The 14,451-nt window shown below is 43.9% G+C and overlaps 1 protein-coding gene across 3 annotated transcripts in view; it reads right to left on the bottom strand.

Annotated features, from left to right (window-relative positions):
- Cndp1 (carnosine dipeptidase 1 (metallopeptidase M20 family)) overlaps positions 1-14,451 on the bottom strand; it is a 49,776-nt gene that overhangs the window by 27,460 nt on the left and 7,865 nt on the right. Inside the window, exons 1-5 of one of the 3 annotated variants that reach the window (XM_005373083.2) lie at positions 10,022-10,193; positions 6,148-6,273; positions 3,656-3,805; positions 1,908-2,070; positions 890-978 (exon numbers count right to left, since the gene is read on the bottom strand). In XM_005373083.2, the coding sequence (XP_005373140.1) occupies positions 890-978; positions 1,908-2,070; positions 3,656-3,805; positions 6,148-6,231 (486 nt within the window). In that variant the 5' untranslated portion in view covers positions 6,232-6,273; positions 10,022-10,193. Of the gene's footprint in view, positions 1-889; positions 979-1,907; positions 2,071-3,655; positions 3,806-6,147; positions 6,274-10,021; positions 10,194-14,451 lie in introns of those variants that run through there. The other 2 variants (XM_005373081.1, XM_005373084.1) reach the window with 2 other exon arrangements.

The following is a 14,451-nucleotide window of genomic DNA, read 5'->3' as shown; positions in this document are numbered from 1 at the left end:
ATCAACAGGTAAATGGATAAAGAAAATGTGGTACTTATATACAATGGAGCACTACTCTGCCATAAAGGTAAACTTGAGTCATATATAAGAAAATGGATGCACCTTGAGACCATAATGTTAAGTATAAATCAAACACACAAGCTTACATAGCACATGGTTTCTTGCTCGCTTCGGCAGCATATATACATAGCACATGGTTTCTCTTATATGAATATAAATAAAGAGCAAAATAAAAGATAGAAAATCAGAAACAGGGAAGGGGACCAAGAAATTGAGGCAAAGGGGAAGGGAAGAAGGGAAAGGAGAAGAGAAAAGAATTGTGATATGTTAGGTACATTTGCCAACTTCCCATCAAGAATGTGATGATTATGTACTGCCAACATGTACTAATACAGAATAAAAACTGAAAAAAAAAAAAAACAAAAAAACCAAAAAACCCAACCAAACAAAGACAAGTCATAGCAGGCAGGAATTCAGCCACAGCTAAGTGGTGCCAGTGCAGGCTGGAGTCTATGTTCAGAGTATTGTCACTGCCACTAACTGGGAGGCTTTTTTTTCTGTTTTTTTTTTTATTCCTTGGTACTGGGGATTGAACCTACTGCCTTTGCACTGAGCTACAGACACAGCCCAGTTTTTCACTTTTTGTGTTGTGTTGTTTTGAGGCGAGGTCTTGCTAAGTTGCAAACTGGACTGCTTTCACTGTGTGAGTTCCCTATCCTTCTCAAGCCTTATTTTTTATTGATAAAAAGGGTGTAACTGTACTATGCACCTCCAAAGGTTAGTAGGGAAAATAAACAACGTGTTGCAATTTAGTGAGGACAAAGTAAGCAACTCAAAGAAAGCATATTGTTGTTATCATCACCAGCATCCCCTCTCTCCAGTCACCTACTTGCTCCAGGGCTCTGAAGGTGCTCACAGCATTAATCCAAGCTAAGACTGGGCCTTTGTTGTCTGTTGCTCCTCGTCCATACAGCTTTCCTTTAAAAATAGAAGACTTTTTAAAAAGCATGGACACCTGTGCCAATTTGAGTTTGCTTAAAACCTATGTCCTTTATAGGCAATAATCTTAAAAATATTTCTAATGTTTCAGGCACAAATCTTGATCTAAAATTGCAAAGTGTGATTTCTTACATACAAATGGCATGGTCAATAGCTAATCAAATAAAATGAGCTAATTTGAAATAAATACATTCTTCTGGCCTCCACAGTAATCAGCTGTTTTATCCAAGCTCACTGAGGGGACCTGAGGATTTGTTGTAGAACAACATGTACCACAGCCTCTCACTTTGAGATTTTACAACTGACAAAACGAGAAAAAGATAATAGGCACATCTCTACTAACCTTTCTTCTTTTTTCCTACAAAAAACAAATTACATTTGACATTTTTAAAAAGAGGAAGGGTTGACCCCAATGCCTGAGATTTCCCCATGTAAGGCCACGGAGTTTTGTAGTTTCACAAAGGAAAGCAATTCAACCTCAGTGACCAATTTGTAGACTATGAAAGCAACACTTCTATTTGCCTTTTTTTTTTTTTGGTCTTTTGAGGCAGGGTCTCGCTACATAGTTCAGGCTGGCCTTGAGCTCACTTGTAGCTCAGGCTGGTCTCGAACTCACGACAATCCTCCTGCCTCAGCCTCCTGAGTGCTGGGATTACAGGTGTGCGCCACCATGCCTGGCTACATTGCTTTTTTTGTTTGTTTTTCTTCCGGTACCAGGAATCAAACTCACGACCTTGCGCTTTCCAGGCAGGAGCTTTGCTGCTGAGCTAAATCCCTAGCCTCTATTTGCCTTTAATGACCATTAAAGACCTGGAGCTTGGGTAGAGTCCCATCTTAAATTCTTAAACTTTATGATCAAGCCTTGTTTGCAGATGAGCACAGGGCTAAGGAATCAGCATGTCACTGACCATCCACCTCTGTCAGTGTGTAAGGATCCGTGAGCCACCCGTCGTCCTGCTGAGCAGACTGCACATCCAGGTGCCCATAGAAGCACACAGTGGTTTTCTTTGGATCATTCCCCAGCTGAGCCAGTATGACGGGAGGTATGGGAAGACTCTGGCCATCAGGCAGCTGTAGGAAGATAATGAATCATAGCATTAAAACCCCCTCCCTCAAAAAACAAACCTTGCCTTGTTTTTCCAGAAAATTCAGAATATGAAATTAGGAGCTCTGTCTATCTGGGGACCCTGTAAAGCAGTGGTCCCAACTGTTTTGGGACCAGAGGTAGCTTTGTAGAAGACGATTTTTCCACAGATGGAGTGTGGGATGGTTTGGGGATGATTCAAGTGTATTACATTTATTTCTATTATTACTATATTGTAATATATACTGAAATAATTATACAAGTCACCATAACGCAGAATCAGTAGGAGCTCAGACTGCTTTCTATGACTAGATGCTCCCATCAATTCACTTGCCACTGTAATGTCTGTCATAAGATGTGGCTTAATTTTTACTTGCCACTCACCAATAAGGTTTTGACCTGAGTTTGCAAGCTACTGATGTATTATGGTCTCTGTGCAGTCAAACCTCTGCCTGTGTTAATCAGTACTTGCAGTCACTCCACAATGTTAGCATCAATTCCTCAGCTCCACCTTAGATCATCAGGCATTAGATTCTCACAAGCAGCATGCAACCTAGATCCCTTGCATGTAGCAGTTCACATTAGTATTTGTGCTCCTATGAAAATCTAATCCCTCTGCTGACCCAATGTTAGGAGGAGCTCAGGCAAAATTGCAAGTCACATAGAGTGGAATACAGATGAAGATTCTCCACTGGCTCACTGCTGCTCCACACCTGCTACGCAGCTCAGTTCCTAACAGGCCACAGAGTGGTACTGGTCCATCCCAAGGGGTTGGGGACTTCTGCTGTAAAGTCTATGTCTTTGTTCTGAGCATCACATTCTATCTCTAAATAGTATCATGAGGCATTTTTAGTAAAATATAAAACATAAATAAAAGTAATACACTTCCTTTGATACTCAGTGGCAAATAGTATAGTTAGTAAGATGCACTCTCCAATAAGAACTTAGTTCTTAGCTAGTTTAAGGTAGGCAGGCAGAGGCTGGGGAAATAGCTCAGTGGCAGAAGTGCCTGCCTGCCAAGTGCAAGGTCCTGAGTTTGATCCTTGGTACCAAAATAAATAAATAAAGAAATAAATAAATAGGCAGGCAGGATCCTGGACAACTTCTATTATCTGACATTCTAAATGCTAAAGAAGGTTTCACTGGGCACTTAGATTTGGATTAACGTGGCTGATGGAGTGGCAGTTCTGAGCAATGATTCTGATGAAAGAATATACATGGGACTTACAGAAAGATGCATATGAACTTCAGGTAAAGGACCACTGGGGAGAGTGTGACTCATGCATGCAGGAAGTGAACAGAGAACAAGGAGGAAGGGATCTTCCCATAACAAACTGTTCCTCACTCACCTCCATTTCTATGTGACACCTCCTTCAGCCCTTGTATGACCAGAAGTCAATAATACAGTCTCACTTGAGACTAGGTGGAATATGTCAGCCTTAGTGGGTATTGGGACACTGGGGGTTGGGTTTGGGACAAGGATCAAGCCCCTCACTTGCCACCACCAAAGGAAGACATGACTCATGGCCACAGAAGTGGTGGCTTCCTAACTGGAGGGAGACCTGCCAGCACCTGCTGAGAACCCAAGTCCACAGAATCCACTCCAGCTCCCAGACGCTGAAGCTTGTCCGCAGCCATAGCCATCATCCGGAAGAGTTCTTGTCTAAAACGAGGCACAGGCTGAACAGAGTCACTCTCAACGGCCACCCACTCCTTGAGTGTCTGTGAGAAAAAGCAAGAAGGTATTAGTATGGCTGGGGAAGAGGCTCACATCCATATGGGTGGGGAGAACAGAGGACAAGAAGTTCTCAAATAATCTTCATTTGGTGGAGTTCTACAGACTGCTAGTAAATACAGTGACATTCAAGAGGAACTGGCAGGTGAGTTGGGGGTTTAAGGAAGAACCTGGATGCCAGAGGTGTCTGGTTAGTAAAGAAAATGAGACAAGACAGACTGGAGAAGGTGACGGTTCCCTCCCTGTACCTCCAAGCCCAGTAGGCAATGAGGACTGGTCTTAAACTCAGCCTGAGCTCCCAAGCCTGTTCAGCCTGTTACAGTCATATGACTTTGAGTATAGTCCTTAACCTCTCAGCCTCAGTTACAGGACAGTGATGTTCCCTAACTCCAGGGGGCTGATGGCCACACAGTGAGACACTACCAAGAAGAGATACAAATACCTGAGTGAAGAAACTCAGTAATAGTCATAAAATAGCTCCTTGCAAAACCACCACCAAGTGATACCGTTCATCTCACCTTCTATGATTTTCAGATATCACATACACACTTGCTACTCAGGCCATCCAAAATATTAAAGAATAATGCTTCAAATAACTTACCAAGTCTTACAAAGATTTCCATAAAGACTCAAAAAATCTCCATTTCTCAAAAACTACAAAATTATTAAATGTAATATTTTCCAACATTGTTACTAATAAAAGATTATAGCATGAACAAATGGACCTTTCACAATAACGGCATGGTTGCATTGTTAGGGAATGCACTAATATCCAGTAAGTGCTGGATGATGCTGATGGAGTGACAGTTCTGAGCAACAATTACAAATAATCATTCATATTTCAGTGAATGGAAACTGGATTCCTTATACAAGAACTGGGATAGTTATTTTTCAGAAAAATTACACATATTTTGGATGGCTGATCTTAACTCCTCTCCCTAACTTTTTTTTTTTTTTGAGAGGAGGTCTCACTAAGTTTCTTAGGTTGGCCTCAAACCCATGGTCCTCTTGCTTCAGCTTCCCTAGTAGCTGAATTTATGAGTGGGCACCATCACACCCAGCCCTAATTTATTTTAATTAGCTCTCTCTCTCTTGGTTGTAATACTCTTATCTTAGGTGATGTTATTTAAGAAAAATTGCGTTTTATGCTTTCCAACTAGAATTTACAAAGCAATGCTGCCAAGTTCTGCCAAAACTGGGTGGCACGGGTGTGTTTAAGGAGGTTGGGAAGAGGAGATGTTTTAGCTAAAATCCCAAATCAGCAGTTGATCACCACAAGAGATCATTTTTCAACCCCCTGTTCATCACAACCAATTACACAAGCACACTCAAGTTCTGAAAGTTCAAGGGGCTTTTATGTCAGGTTAATATTCCAGTAGGAAGAAGGATTACATAAAGGTCAAGCTTAGGAACAGTGGCCTTGACATTCATCCAACTAGAATTTCCAACTAGAATTTATAAAGGGGCCTTTAGCATGAAGCATGAAAATTTCACATCTGTTTGCATGATAGTATTCCTAAAATTGGTTGACTGATCTCAGTAAACATGTATTAATGCCTATTATGTACTAGACACGGTGTGAGGGGGGACTCAGAATACAAAATCCAGTGAGACCCCAAGGAGCTTCTGGCTGGCAAGCACAACCAACAACACATAAGTGTGGGAGAGCTGTGGTCACAGATCAAGGTGCCCTCAGAGGGGACAAGAGGGCTGAGTGGAAGTGGGATGCAGAAATGGTGGGGTACCACAGGTACCCGGGCCTCCCCACTTGCTTATCACTCTCCCTTTCTGCCCCCCAGGCCTTCCTCTTTCCCTCTCCTTCTGCATTGCCTCCCTCCTCCTCCTCTTCCTCCCCAAATGCCCAAACTATGGAGCAATAGCCATCTAGTGAGTTGGGAAGGAGGCAAAGGATCACAAAGGAGGAGATCAAGTGTCCACTGCACATGTGCTGTAAACACACAATACTGGCACTGACTTCGCAGCTCCTCAGCTCTCTGTCCAGAACTCACCAGGAGCCAGTAGCATTACTAGTAGGGCATCGGATGGACCAGAATATATGTGAGTTCCACAAGGGCTGGTCATCTCTAAGGGGACAGTCCTAGGTCAAATGTGCTGGGGATGGATAAACAGTGCCCTTTCTAGGAGGAGTGGGTAGGGAAGGATTGCTGTCACAGAGCTAATGAAGAGCAACTATTTTAATCCAGTGAGGAGTCACAGGCATTTTAAATGGAATCATGTTGTCAGGCACAAAAATCCACATCTCCCAGCAGATAATGATTTCACCAGACCATAGGTCATAACCCAAGTGCTCATGCACAGCTTCTCCTACCTGTACAAATTCATCCTGGTGGAGGTCAATGTATTGGAAAACCCTGTCCAACGGCCCAGAGGGTGGAGGGAATGAGGAGAACATTCCCTGCTCAAGCAGCAACAGCAGCGCCACGAAAGAAGAAGCCTGTTAATGGTTGATGGGACAGTTAAAGTAAGTGCCATTGCTGGACTTTCGACTTATCAAATACTTCAAGAAAAACTTCTCCAACACAGCTGCTTGAAGTTAGGTAGACTAAAATAACAAGAGATGATAGAACTAGAAATGCATTTCCCCCCAGTCAACTTCACTTCAAAGCTAATGGGTTCTAACAAGACAGAATCCAAGTTAATGAGCTTGTTGTTAAATCATGGAACTCAGGTTATGCCTATGACATGGTCTTGTCCACTCCTTGTGAGGGGAAGCCAGTGCTAGCACCTCAGTGTGACGGCCAGTATTTGAGAGAGAACTGTGAGGTCAAACAACCAGAAACACACTAAAAATGGCTCAGCACGTGATAAAAACCAGCACTGGCAGAAAGAAGAGCAGCTCCCATGCTGAGGTACCTTCTATCAGATTGTTGCTGAAATAATAAAGTTTGTTCAGCTTCAAATACTTTCTGGCCAGGATTCAATTTGTATAAAATCTGAGACACCACAGAAATTCCCCTGTTCACAAAATGAGTAGGTAAAAAGAACAACTTTGAGTAAGATGGTATAGTTACAAAGCAATTCACATATAGGATTGAAAGTCTGGAAATAAATCCTCATATTTACGATCAACTGATTTTCAGTGAGGGCACAAAAGTAAACCAGTGGGGAAAGAATAGCCTTTAAATAAATGGTGGTGGGACAACTAGATATCCACAGCAAAGGGTAAAGTTGGACCTCTTCCCTATACCACAAACAAAAATTAACCCAAAATGTGCCAAGACCTTCATGCAAGTGCTACAACCATAAAATTTAAAATATAGGTGTGAGTCTTCCTAACTTTGGATTAGGCAATCATTTCTTAGACATGACACTAAAAGCGCAGACAATAAAACAAAAAAAAAGATAAATTGGACCTCATCAAAAATAAAAATGCAGGCTGGGGATTTAGCTCAGTGGCACAGTGCCTGCCTGACAAGCACAAGGTCATGAGTTCGATTCCTGGTACTGGAAAAAAAAATACTTGTTCTCAAATGACACTATTGAGAAAATGAAAAGACAACCACAGAGTAGGGAATTATCTTCAGATCACATATCTGAAAAGGACTGATACTCGAACATAATGAACTATTACAATTTAGTAATAAACAAATAACCCAATTTAAAAAGAAAGACTTCATAGATATTTTTCTATGGAAAACATGCAAATGGCAAATAAGCACATGGAGAAAATGCACAACATCATAAACTATCAGGGAAATACAAATTAAGGGACAATGAGACATATGAGACCAGCACTGGCCGAAGGAGGCTGGAATCATAGTCAAGGGGCAAGTGGTGAGGATGTGCAGAAATCAGAAATTTCATTACTAGTAAAAATGTAAAATGATACACCCTCTTTGGAAAACAGCCTGCTTTTCATACGATTAAACATAAACTTGTCATATCACCCAGCAATTCCGCTACCACCTATGTACTCCAAAGAAATAAAAATATGTGTCTACACAAAGACATGTACATGGAGGCTTACAGTAGCATTATTCATCCTGGCCTAAAGGCAGAAGGACCCCAAATGTCCATCAGCAGAGGAATGAATAAACAAGATGTGGTATACCCACACACTGAAATAGCATTTAGCCATCCAACGCGATGAAGTACTTGGCAAAATAAAAAGGAATGAAGTACTGACAAGTGCTACAGCATGGATGAGTTCTGCAGACATTGTGTCAAATGAAGTAAGCCACATAAATAGGGCTACTTATTGTAAGATTCCACTTATACAAAAGTCTGGAATATGTAAACCCATTGGGACAAAGTACATCAGTGATTACCTGGGGGACAAATGGGGAGCGACTTCCAAAGAGTACAGAGTTTATTTCGCATGATGAGGGTATTCCAAGTTTAACTGTAGCAATGGCTGCACTAGTCTGAATACACTAAAAACCATTGACTGGCGTGCCTTACATGCATGAATTGTAAGGTATATGAATTTTATCCAAATACAGACATGAAAATAATCCTAAATATAACCCCTTATTTGACAAAAGAAATCTATTATTGACTATGAAAAATGTATGTAAAGCAGATAGCAGTGGTGGAAATGTATGTAAAGTAGATAGCAGGGTCAAAGTGAGCTAAGGCGGTTCATGAGTGTATTAAGCGCTTCGCCCAGCAGGTGGTGCTGATGAACCAATCTCTTGCTCCTTTTGCATTCAGTTCTAAGAAGGCCCTGGATTCCACTGAGCTGTAAGACACTGAGCCTAGAGCCAGGTTACAAATAGTAAATCAGGGGGTATAGGAGCCCATAGACCTCGCATGGCAGGACAGTGGAACTTAGAGCACCCAGCTTTTCACGTAGACACTGAGACAAACTATTTTTTGAGACTTTGCCATCTACGTTAACATGAAAACTTTGATTTATTTTTTATTTTTCATTACATTTCCGTTTTACAAGTTATCTGCTGTTCCTCCCCAATGAAAGATAAAAAATGAACACTGAGGAAGGAAAAAAGTCACAGGAAAAGAAGGAAAACGGAATTTCCATCCATGTGTACAGGGCCTGAGAATGTGTTGGATTTCCATGGGAGCTGCCTCCTTGGTTGGAGGACAGGCCTCGTCCTTCTAAAGGACTGACCCCTGCCACAATCCTGACAGAGGGCTAGTTGAGAGAGCTGAACAAGCCACTCTTCACTCGCTAACAAGGATTTCTCCTTCCCCTGCCTTTTCCCCGGAGTGGAGCCTGGTACTGCACATTTGCCATCCAGGCCTCAACACCGTTACTGGGCTCGGACCTGCCGTGACCTGCTGTGGACTCTGTGACTCTGGACTCCGCCTCCTCGCTCTCTTCTCTTGCTCCTTTGTTTTACTATTTGCTTCCTTGTGTGTTAGTCATGCCTGCCCTTGAGCCCTGCAAAAATCTATTTAGAAAGGCCATTGCTGGCTTCCACCATTGCAGAAAGAAGAAAGGAGGACTGGGAAGGTGGCGTGGGGCTGTGGAGTTCGGAGCTGGCAGAGAGAGGCCTGGTTTGGTGCCCATGGACTCCTCAATAAATATCCTTGCTGCTTGCTCTTAGACTGGAAACAAAACTTCCAACCGCCCTTGTGCTCACTCATGTCTTGCAGTTGTTTAATTTCTGAGAGCTTGTTTGGAGGTTCTTGCAGGGGAGCGCAGCTGCTTGTATACCCTTGACCGAGGAACAGACCTCCTCTATCGGAGGTGGTCGTCCTCTTCGACTGAGTGCGCAGCTTCAGTTGTTTAATTTTTGAAACTCTAGATTCTTTTCACTTTTCAGAGGATGTGTCCATCATCCCCTCCCTCCCTTCCCTGCAGGAGAAGTTCAGCAGCAGCTCCTCAGAGTCTGCTCAGCCTTTTGATGTTTCTTCGTTCTTTCTATTCAGTCAATGCCCTGGCCTCCGCACTGATGCTACTACATTACTATAATTCCTAGCTCTTGGTAATAAGCAGAGGAGGCTCGGTGTGTGTCCTCAGCTGATACTAGCCTGGGCTGCATTGCCAAGGACACTTCTGGTCTTCTGCACACAGCAGCAGCCGGATGAGGCTGGGAGCGGGGCAGTGGGGGTAAAACCCTTAGGTACTGGTTGTTTTGGTGTTACTTGGAACACAGGGTGGAAAAGGGGAGCCTCCTTACTTTCTGCCTCGCAGTCCTTGCCCAGGGCAGGTTGTCAGAAATACAGGGAGAAACTTCAGTGCGAGGGTCACAGCGGATGCCCAAAATTCTACTTACCAAGTCGGCTTCTTCTTTGTGTGCTTGTTTGACAGACTGTTCTGTCCTGTTTCTGCTTTGACGAATGTGTTATAACATAAAAATGGAGTACAGCCTAGATTATCTCAGCATGACGAGATTTAAGAAAAAAAAGAAACAGGTTTTTCTGGATTCTGTTGCTCTTTTGCAGGTGCCGTAGAGCCAAACGATTCCACTTAATTGAAAGGCATAGCAGGCAAGCAGAAAGAGGCAGTGAGGGCAAGCTCCCTGCAGAAAGCAGCCTGGCCCTGCACCAGGATGAGGAGAGCAGTTGAGGGGCAAATTTCCTCCAGAAAGTCACAGGAACTGTGACTTTCTGCACCCCCCTCTACTGGGGTTTGAGCAGCTAATTTGACCCCAGAGAACCTTTGATTGTGGTCAAATTCAGCAAATTCATTACTAGGACCAAAGGTGAGGCTTGCACACCATGTGGGAATGCCTGGAAGTACTGAGAGAGGACTCAGTTTGCTAGAATCCTAAGCAGGCTGCTAGGAATGTTGGGCAGAGTTCAGAAGACCAGAGGCTGGGCAGGGTGGAAGAGAACTGAGCACCAGGTAAAGGCAACTTGGAGGTTCCAGGTTGTAGAACTTAGGCTGTAGCACTTGCTGACCAGCTTGCTCAGGACAGGTGACAAGCTCTGAACCGGAGACAACAGTACCTACCGTGCACCGTAAGGACTGGCAGGAGACGGTACATGTATAGCATCTGGACTTCATAGCCTAAAGCCTGCCCAGAACATTCCATCCTGGGCAGAAGACAACTAATCCGACAGCCACAAGGCCCTGGTGGGTTTAGTGGCCTCTCCGAGCTCCAAAGTAAAGGTCCTGGTGGGTGGGTCATGAGGAAGGGGAACATTGCATTGCCCATGTGCAGCGCTAATGTGATGCTGACTGCAACAATGTCACCTCAGAAACTCTCTATTCCCTCCACTCTTGCCAACGATCCAGGCCTCCGTACACAGCCTGAGAAACAGTCCAGATTTGCATCATTTTTGTGGAGCCTTCCATCATCTGGAAATGTGACAGTGGATTGTAGCACAGTGACAAATACTACCAGAAAAAAACAGTGAGTGAAATAACCAAAGATTCCTATTTTTTTTCTTTCTTTCTCCCACAGGAAGGAATCTAAATCCAGTTAAGTTAATATCCTGAAATATACTACATGAGTGACAGAAGTGTCATCAGATAAAGCTGGATTGGGATTTCCTCAAAGGCAAGTTCCTCCAGTTTCGAGAGGTGACAGGTGGAAATCCCAAGTGATTGAGGATGGTATGCCTGGCACTGGAGCCTAAACCCGAGGCCAACTTGCCCTCTTGAGATCTTGTGAGAGAACAAGAGAGACCACGTGATCTCAGGGGTAGCAGATGACATCAAGGCATCCTGATCCAGAATAGAGAGGAGTAGGAAGGGCGGGGGCATGGCAGTGGACATGGCAACCAGAAGAAGCTCAGATGCAGAGCAGAGAAAGGGGCCAGGCATGGTGACACATGCCTGTAATCCCAGCACTCAGGGATTTCACCCAGGAGGCTGAAACAGGAGGATTGTTGTGAGTTCGAGACCAGCCTGGGCTACATTCTGAGCTTAAAGCCAGCCTGAACTGCGTAACGAGACCCTATCTCAAAAAGACAAAAAATAAAAAAAAATTAAAAAAAATAAAGAACAGAGAAGGGGGAGTAGAAGAGAATGGAGCCCCCTATTCAGGGGTCAGAAGAGGAGAGACTGGGGCAGTGCAGAGGCACCAAAGTGCAGACCTCACCAAAGAAAATTTCTTTTTCTAGAAACCTGTAATTACCCAGACTTGGTTTTGTTATCTTGTAAACCCCTAAACTCACAGTAAAATTGTTTTGACCACAAAGCCTGGGGCTTTAGCTGTCCTTGATGACTAGGAAGCAAGTCCCAAGGGACTGGGGAAGCATGAATCCAGGGGGTGGCCACTGTTGGAGTGGAGTCCCAGGCTGCTTTTTGGTTGTGAAGAAGTAGAAATTCAATGGCAAGGGCAGATTGAAGAAGAAGGCAGGGAGTTTTCTGTGTCCATGCTTCAGTTCCCTAGGGGTGCTGTAAGAAAGCAACACAAACTGGGCGGCTTAAATAACAGAAATGTATCCTCTCACAGTCTGGTAGTGTCTGGGGCTGAGCATTGCTGGGATGAGCAGCTAACCAGGATCATAAGCTTGGCACCAGTAATGAATTAAAGGGACAGAGTTTAAGAAAAGAAGATGCTGTATTTGTAAAAAGGAAAAAGCAGAAGACAGAAAGCTGTCCAAAGAAGGTGGTAGAGGGGTTCTGGAAAGATGGATTCCCATGGGCCTTTGTCCCTGGCTTCTTTTTATCAAGTGATAAAGACCTTTCCTCCTAGATGGGTACCTGGAACTTGGTACAACCTGATTGGCTCTCTGTGCTGTCTTTGGATAAGTTCCAGGCCACAAGGTCCTAACCTGGGCACCCTTGCCTAGGTGTGCATTCCTTTGGTGGGCTTTGTTTGGCTTCTTTCTGCCCATTTGTCCTTGTCAGGGCCTTATCTCTGGGATTTATAGGTTGGCTGGGAGGAACCTTAGGAAAAGATAATTTAAAGTTATTGATTAAGGAGATGCATGTTATCTGGTTAGTACAGCACTAAAGTGACCCCTAGAATGGAAATATATATATATATATACTGTGATACCTCAGTTTACAAACTTAATCCATCCCATCATTCCCCAGAAGATAGCTGTGTTTGTGCAGGGAAGATGGCTGTAGTCATGTTTGTCACCGATATGCAGTTCAAGAGCTGAAGCAAAATTTTGCCTAACTTTTCTGTTCAGGAACCGAACTGTTCGCATTCACAAACTGAGACATTATTGTGTTTTTATATACTAAATAAGAGTTTTCCTTTAAATTAGGTAGCCCCCTCCCCTTTGTCTCCTCCTTTGCATTTTATTGGAGCTGGGGAGGGGCAGTTACCTTGGTTGGCACTTCTGGCTTCCTCTGTGCTGGCTGTCAGCTTTCCTCTGGTCTTCTGCTTTTTGAGTTGTTGTTGCTGTTGTTTTGAGACATGGTCTCACTATATAGTTCAGACTGGCCTTGAACTTGCTATGTAGCCCAGGCTGGCCTTAAACCCACAACAGTGTTCCTCCTGGCTCAGCCTCCAGAGAGCTGGGATTACAAGTGTAAAACACCCTTCCTGCTAGTCTTTTGATGTAAATCCTTGTGCCATTTGTGCTAATTGCTTTCAAAGGAATTCCTTTTTCTTTCAAAGGAATTCCTTTCACTCCTTCTAGGGAGGATTAGTCAGAAAACCTAATGAGGCACTTACTTTATTCTTTCCCAGCCTACCAATCCCCTCTCCTACAGTCTGCGGGTGAGAAGCCATAAATCCAGGTGTTAGCAGAGCCATTCTTCCTCCATAGGCTCTAGCAGTGGATCCTTCCTGTCTCTTCCCAGCTTCTGATATTCCTGGTAATCGACGGCATTCCTTGGCTTATGGCTGCATCCTTCCCATCACTGCCTCCATTTTCATGTGATCTTCCTCTCTATGCATCTTTTTGTGTCTTCTCAGGACACCATCTTTGCATTTAGGGGCTACCTGAAACCAGTATGACCTCATTTTAACTTATATGTGTAAAGACTATTTCCAAATAAGGTCACATTCTGAAGGCAGACATGAATTTTTTTATTTTTTATTTTTTTGGTTTTTTTCCAGTACCAGGGATTGAACTCATGACCTTGCACTTGCCAGGCAGGCACTGTACCGCTGAGCTAAATCCCCAGCCCCAGACATGAATTTTTACAAGGACATTATTCTTTTAATTTCACATTACTATATAATACTGTACCATTTCTTTAATGATCATGTGCTTGACTCGTGTCCCCCTTATGCCATACCCTTAAGTTCCTAGGCAGTGTCTACCATAGAATAAGCTTCCATCCAATATTTGTTGAATAATTAAATGCACAGTCTTTTTAATTTTTTTTTTTTTTTTTTTTGTCGTTTTGAGACAGGGTCTCCCTATGCAGTCCAGGCTGGACTTTAGCTCACTTTGGAGCCCAGGCTGGCCTTGAACTCACAACGATCCTCCTGCCTCAGCCTCCTGAGTGCTGGTATTACAGGTGTGCACCACCACACCTGGCTAAATGCACAGTCTTGGCGGCTCACTCCTGGCCTCGTCGTTCCCCGGAATGAGGGCTTCCAGCGCACAGGGAGCCACGGGTGGGGAGCGCCAGTCCTCCGTATGGCTAGCTTCCTGCCTGGTGGCTCCCGGAGGGTGGGCCCCCAGCGCATGGGGAGCCACGCGGCTGCGAGCGCTGTTGCGCGCCGGCCCTTAGGCTGGCCGCCACTGCTCAATTGAGATCTATCATGACACAGAGAAACAGTGACACAATTGGCCCACCATGCACAGACTGCAGTTGCCCACCCACGGATGTGTGTGAATCATT

Source organism: Chinchilla lanigera, unplaced genomic scaffold (assembly GCF_000276665.1).
Source record: "Chinchilla lanigera isolate Chin_1 unplaced genomic scaffold, ChiLan1.0 scaffold00001, whole genome shotgun sequence".
In the NCBI taxonomy this organism is placed as follows: Eukaryota; Metazoa; Chordata; class Mammalia; order Rodentia; family Chinchillidae; genus Chinchilla; species Chinchilla lanigera.
This window is presented reverse-complemented; position numbering and strand designations above follow the sequence as displayed.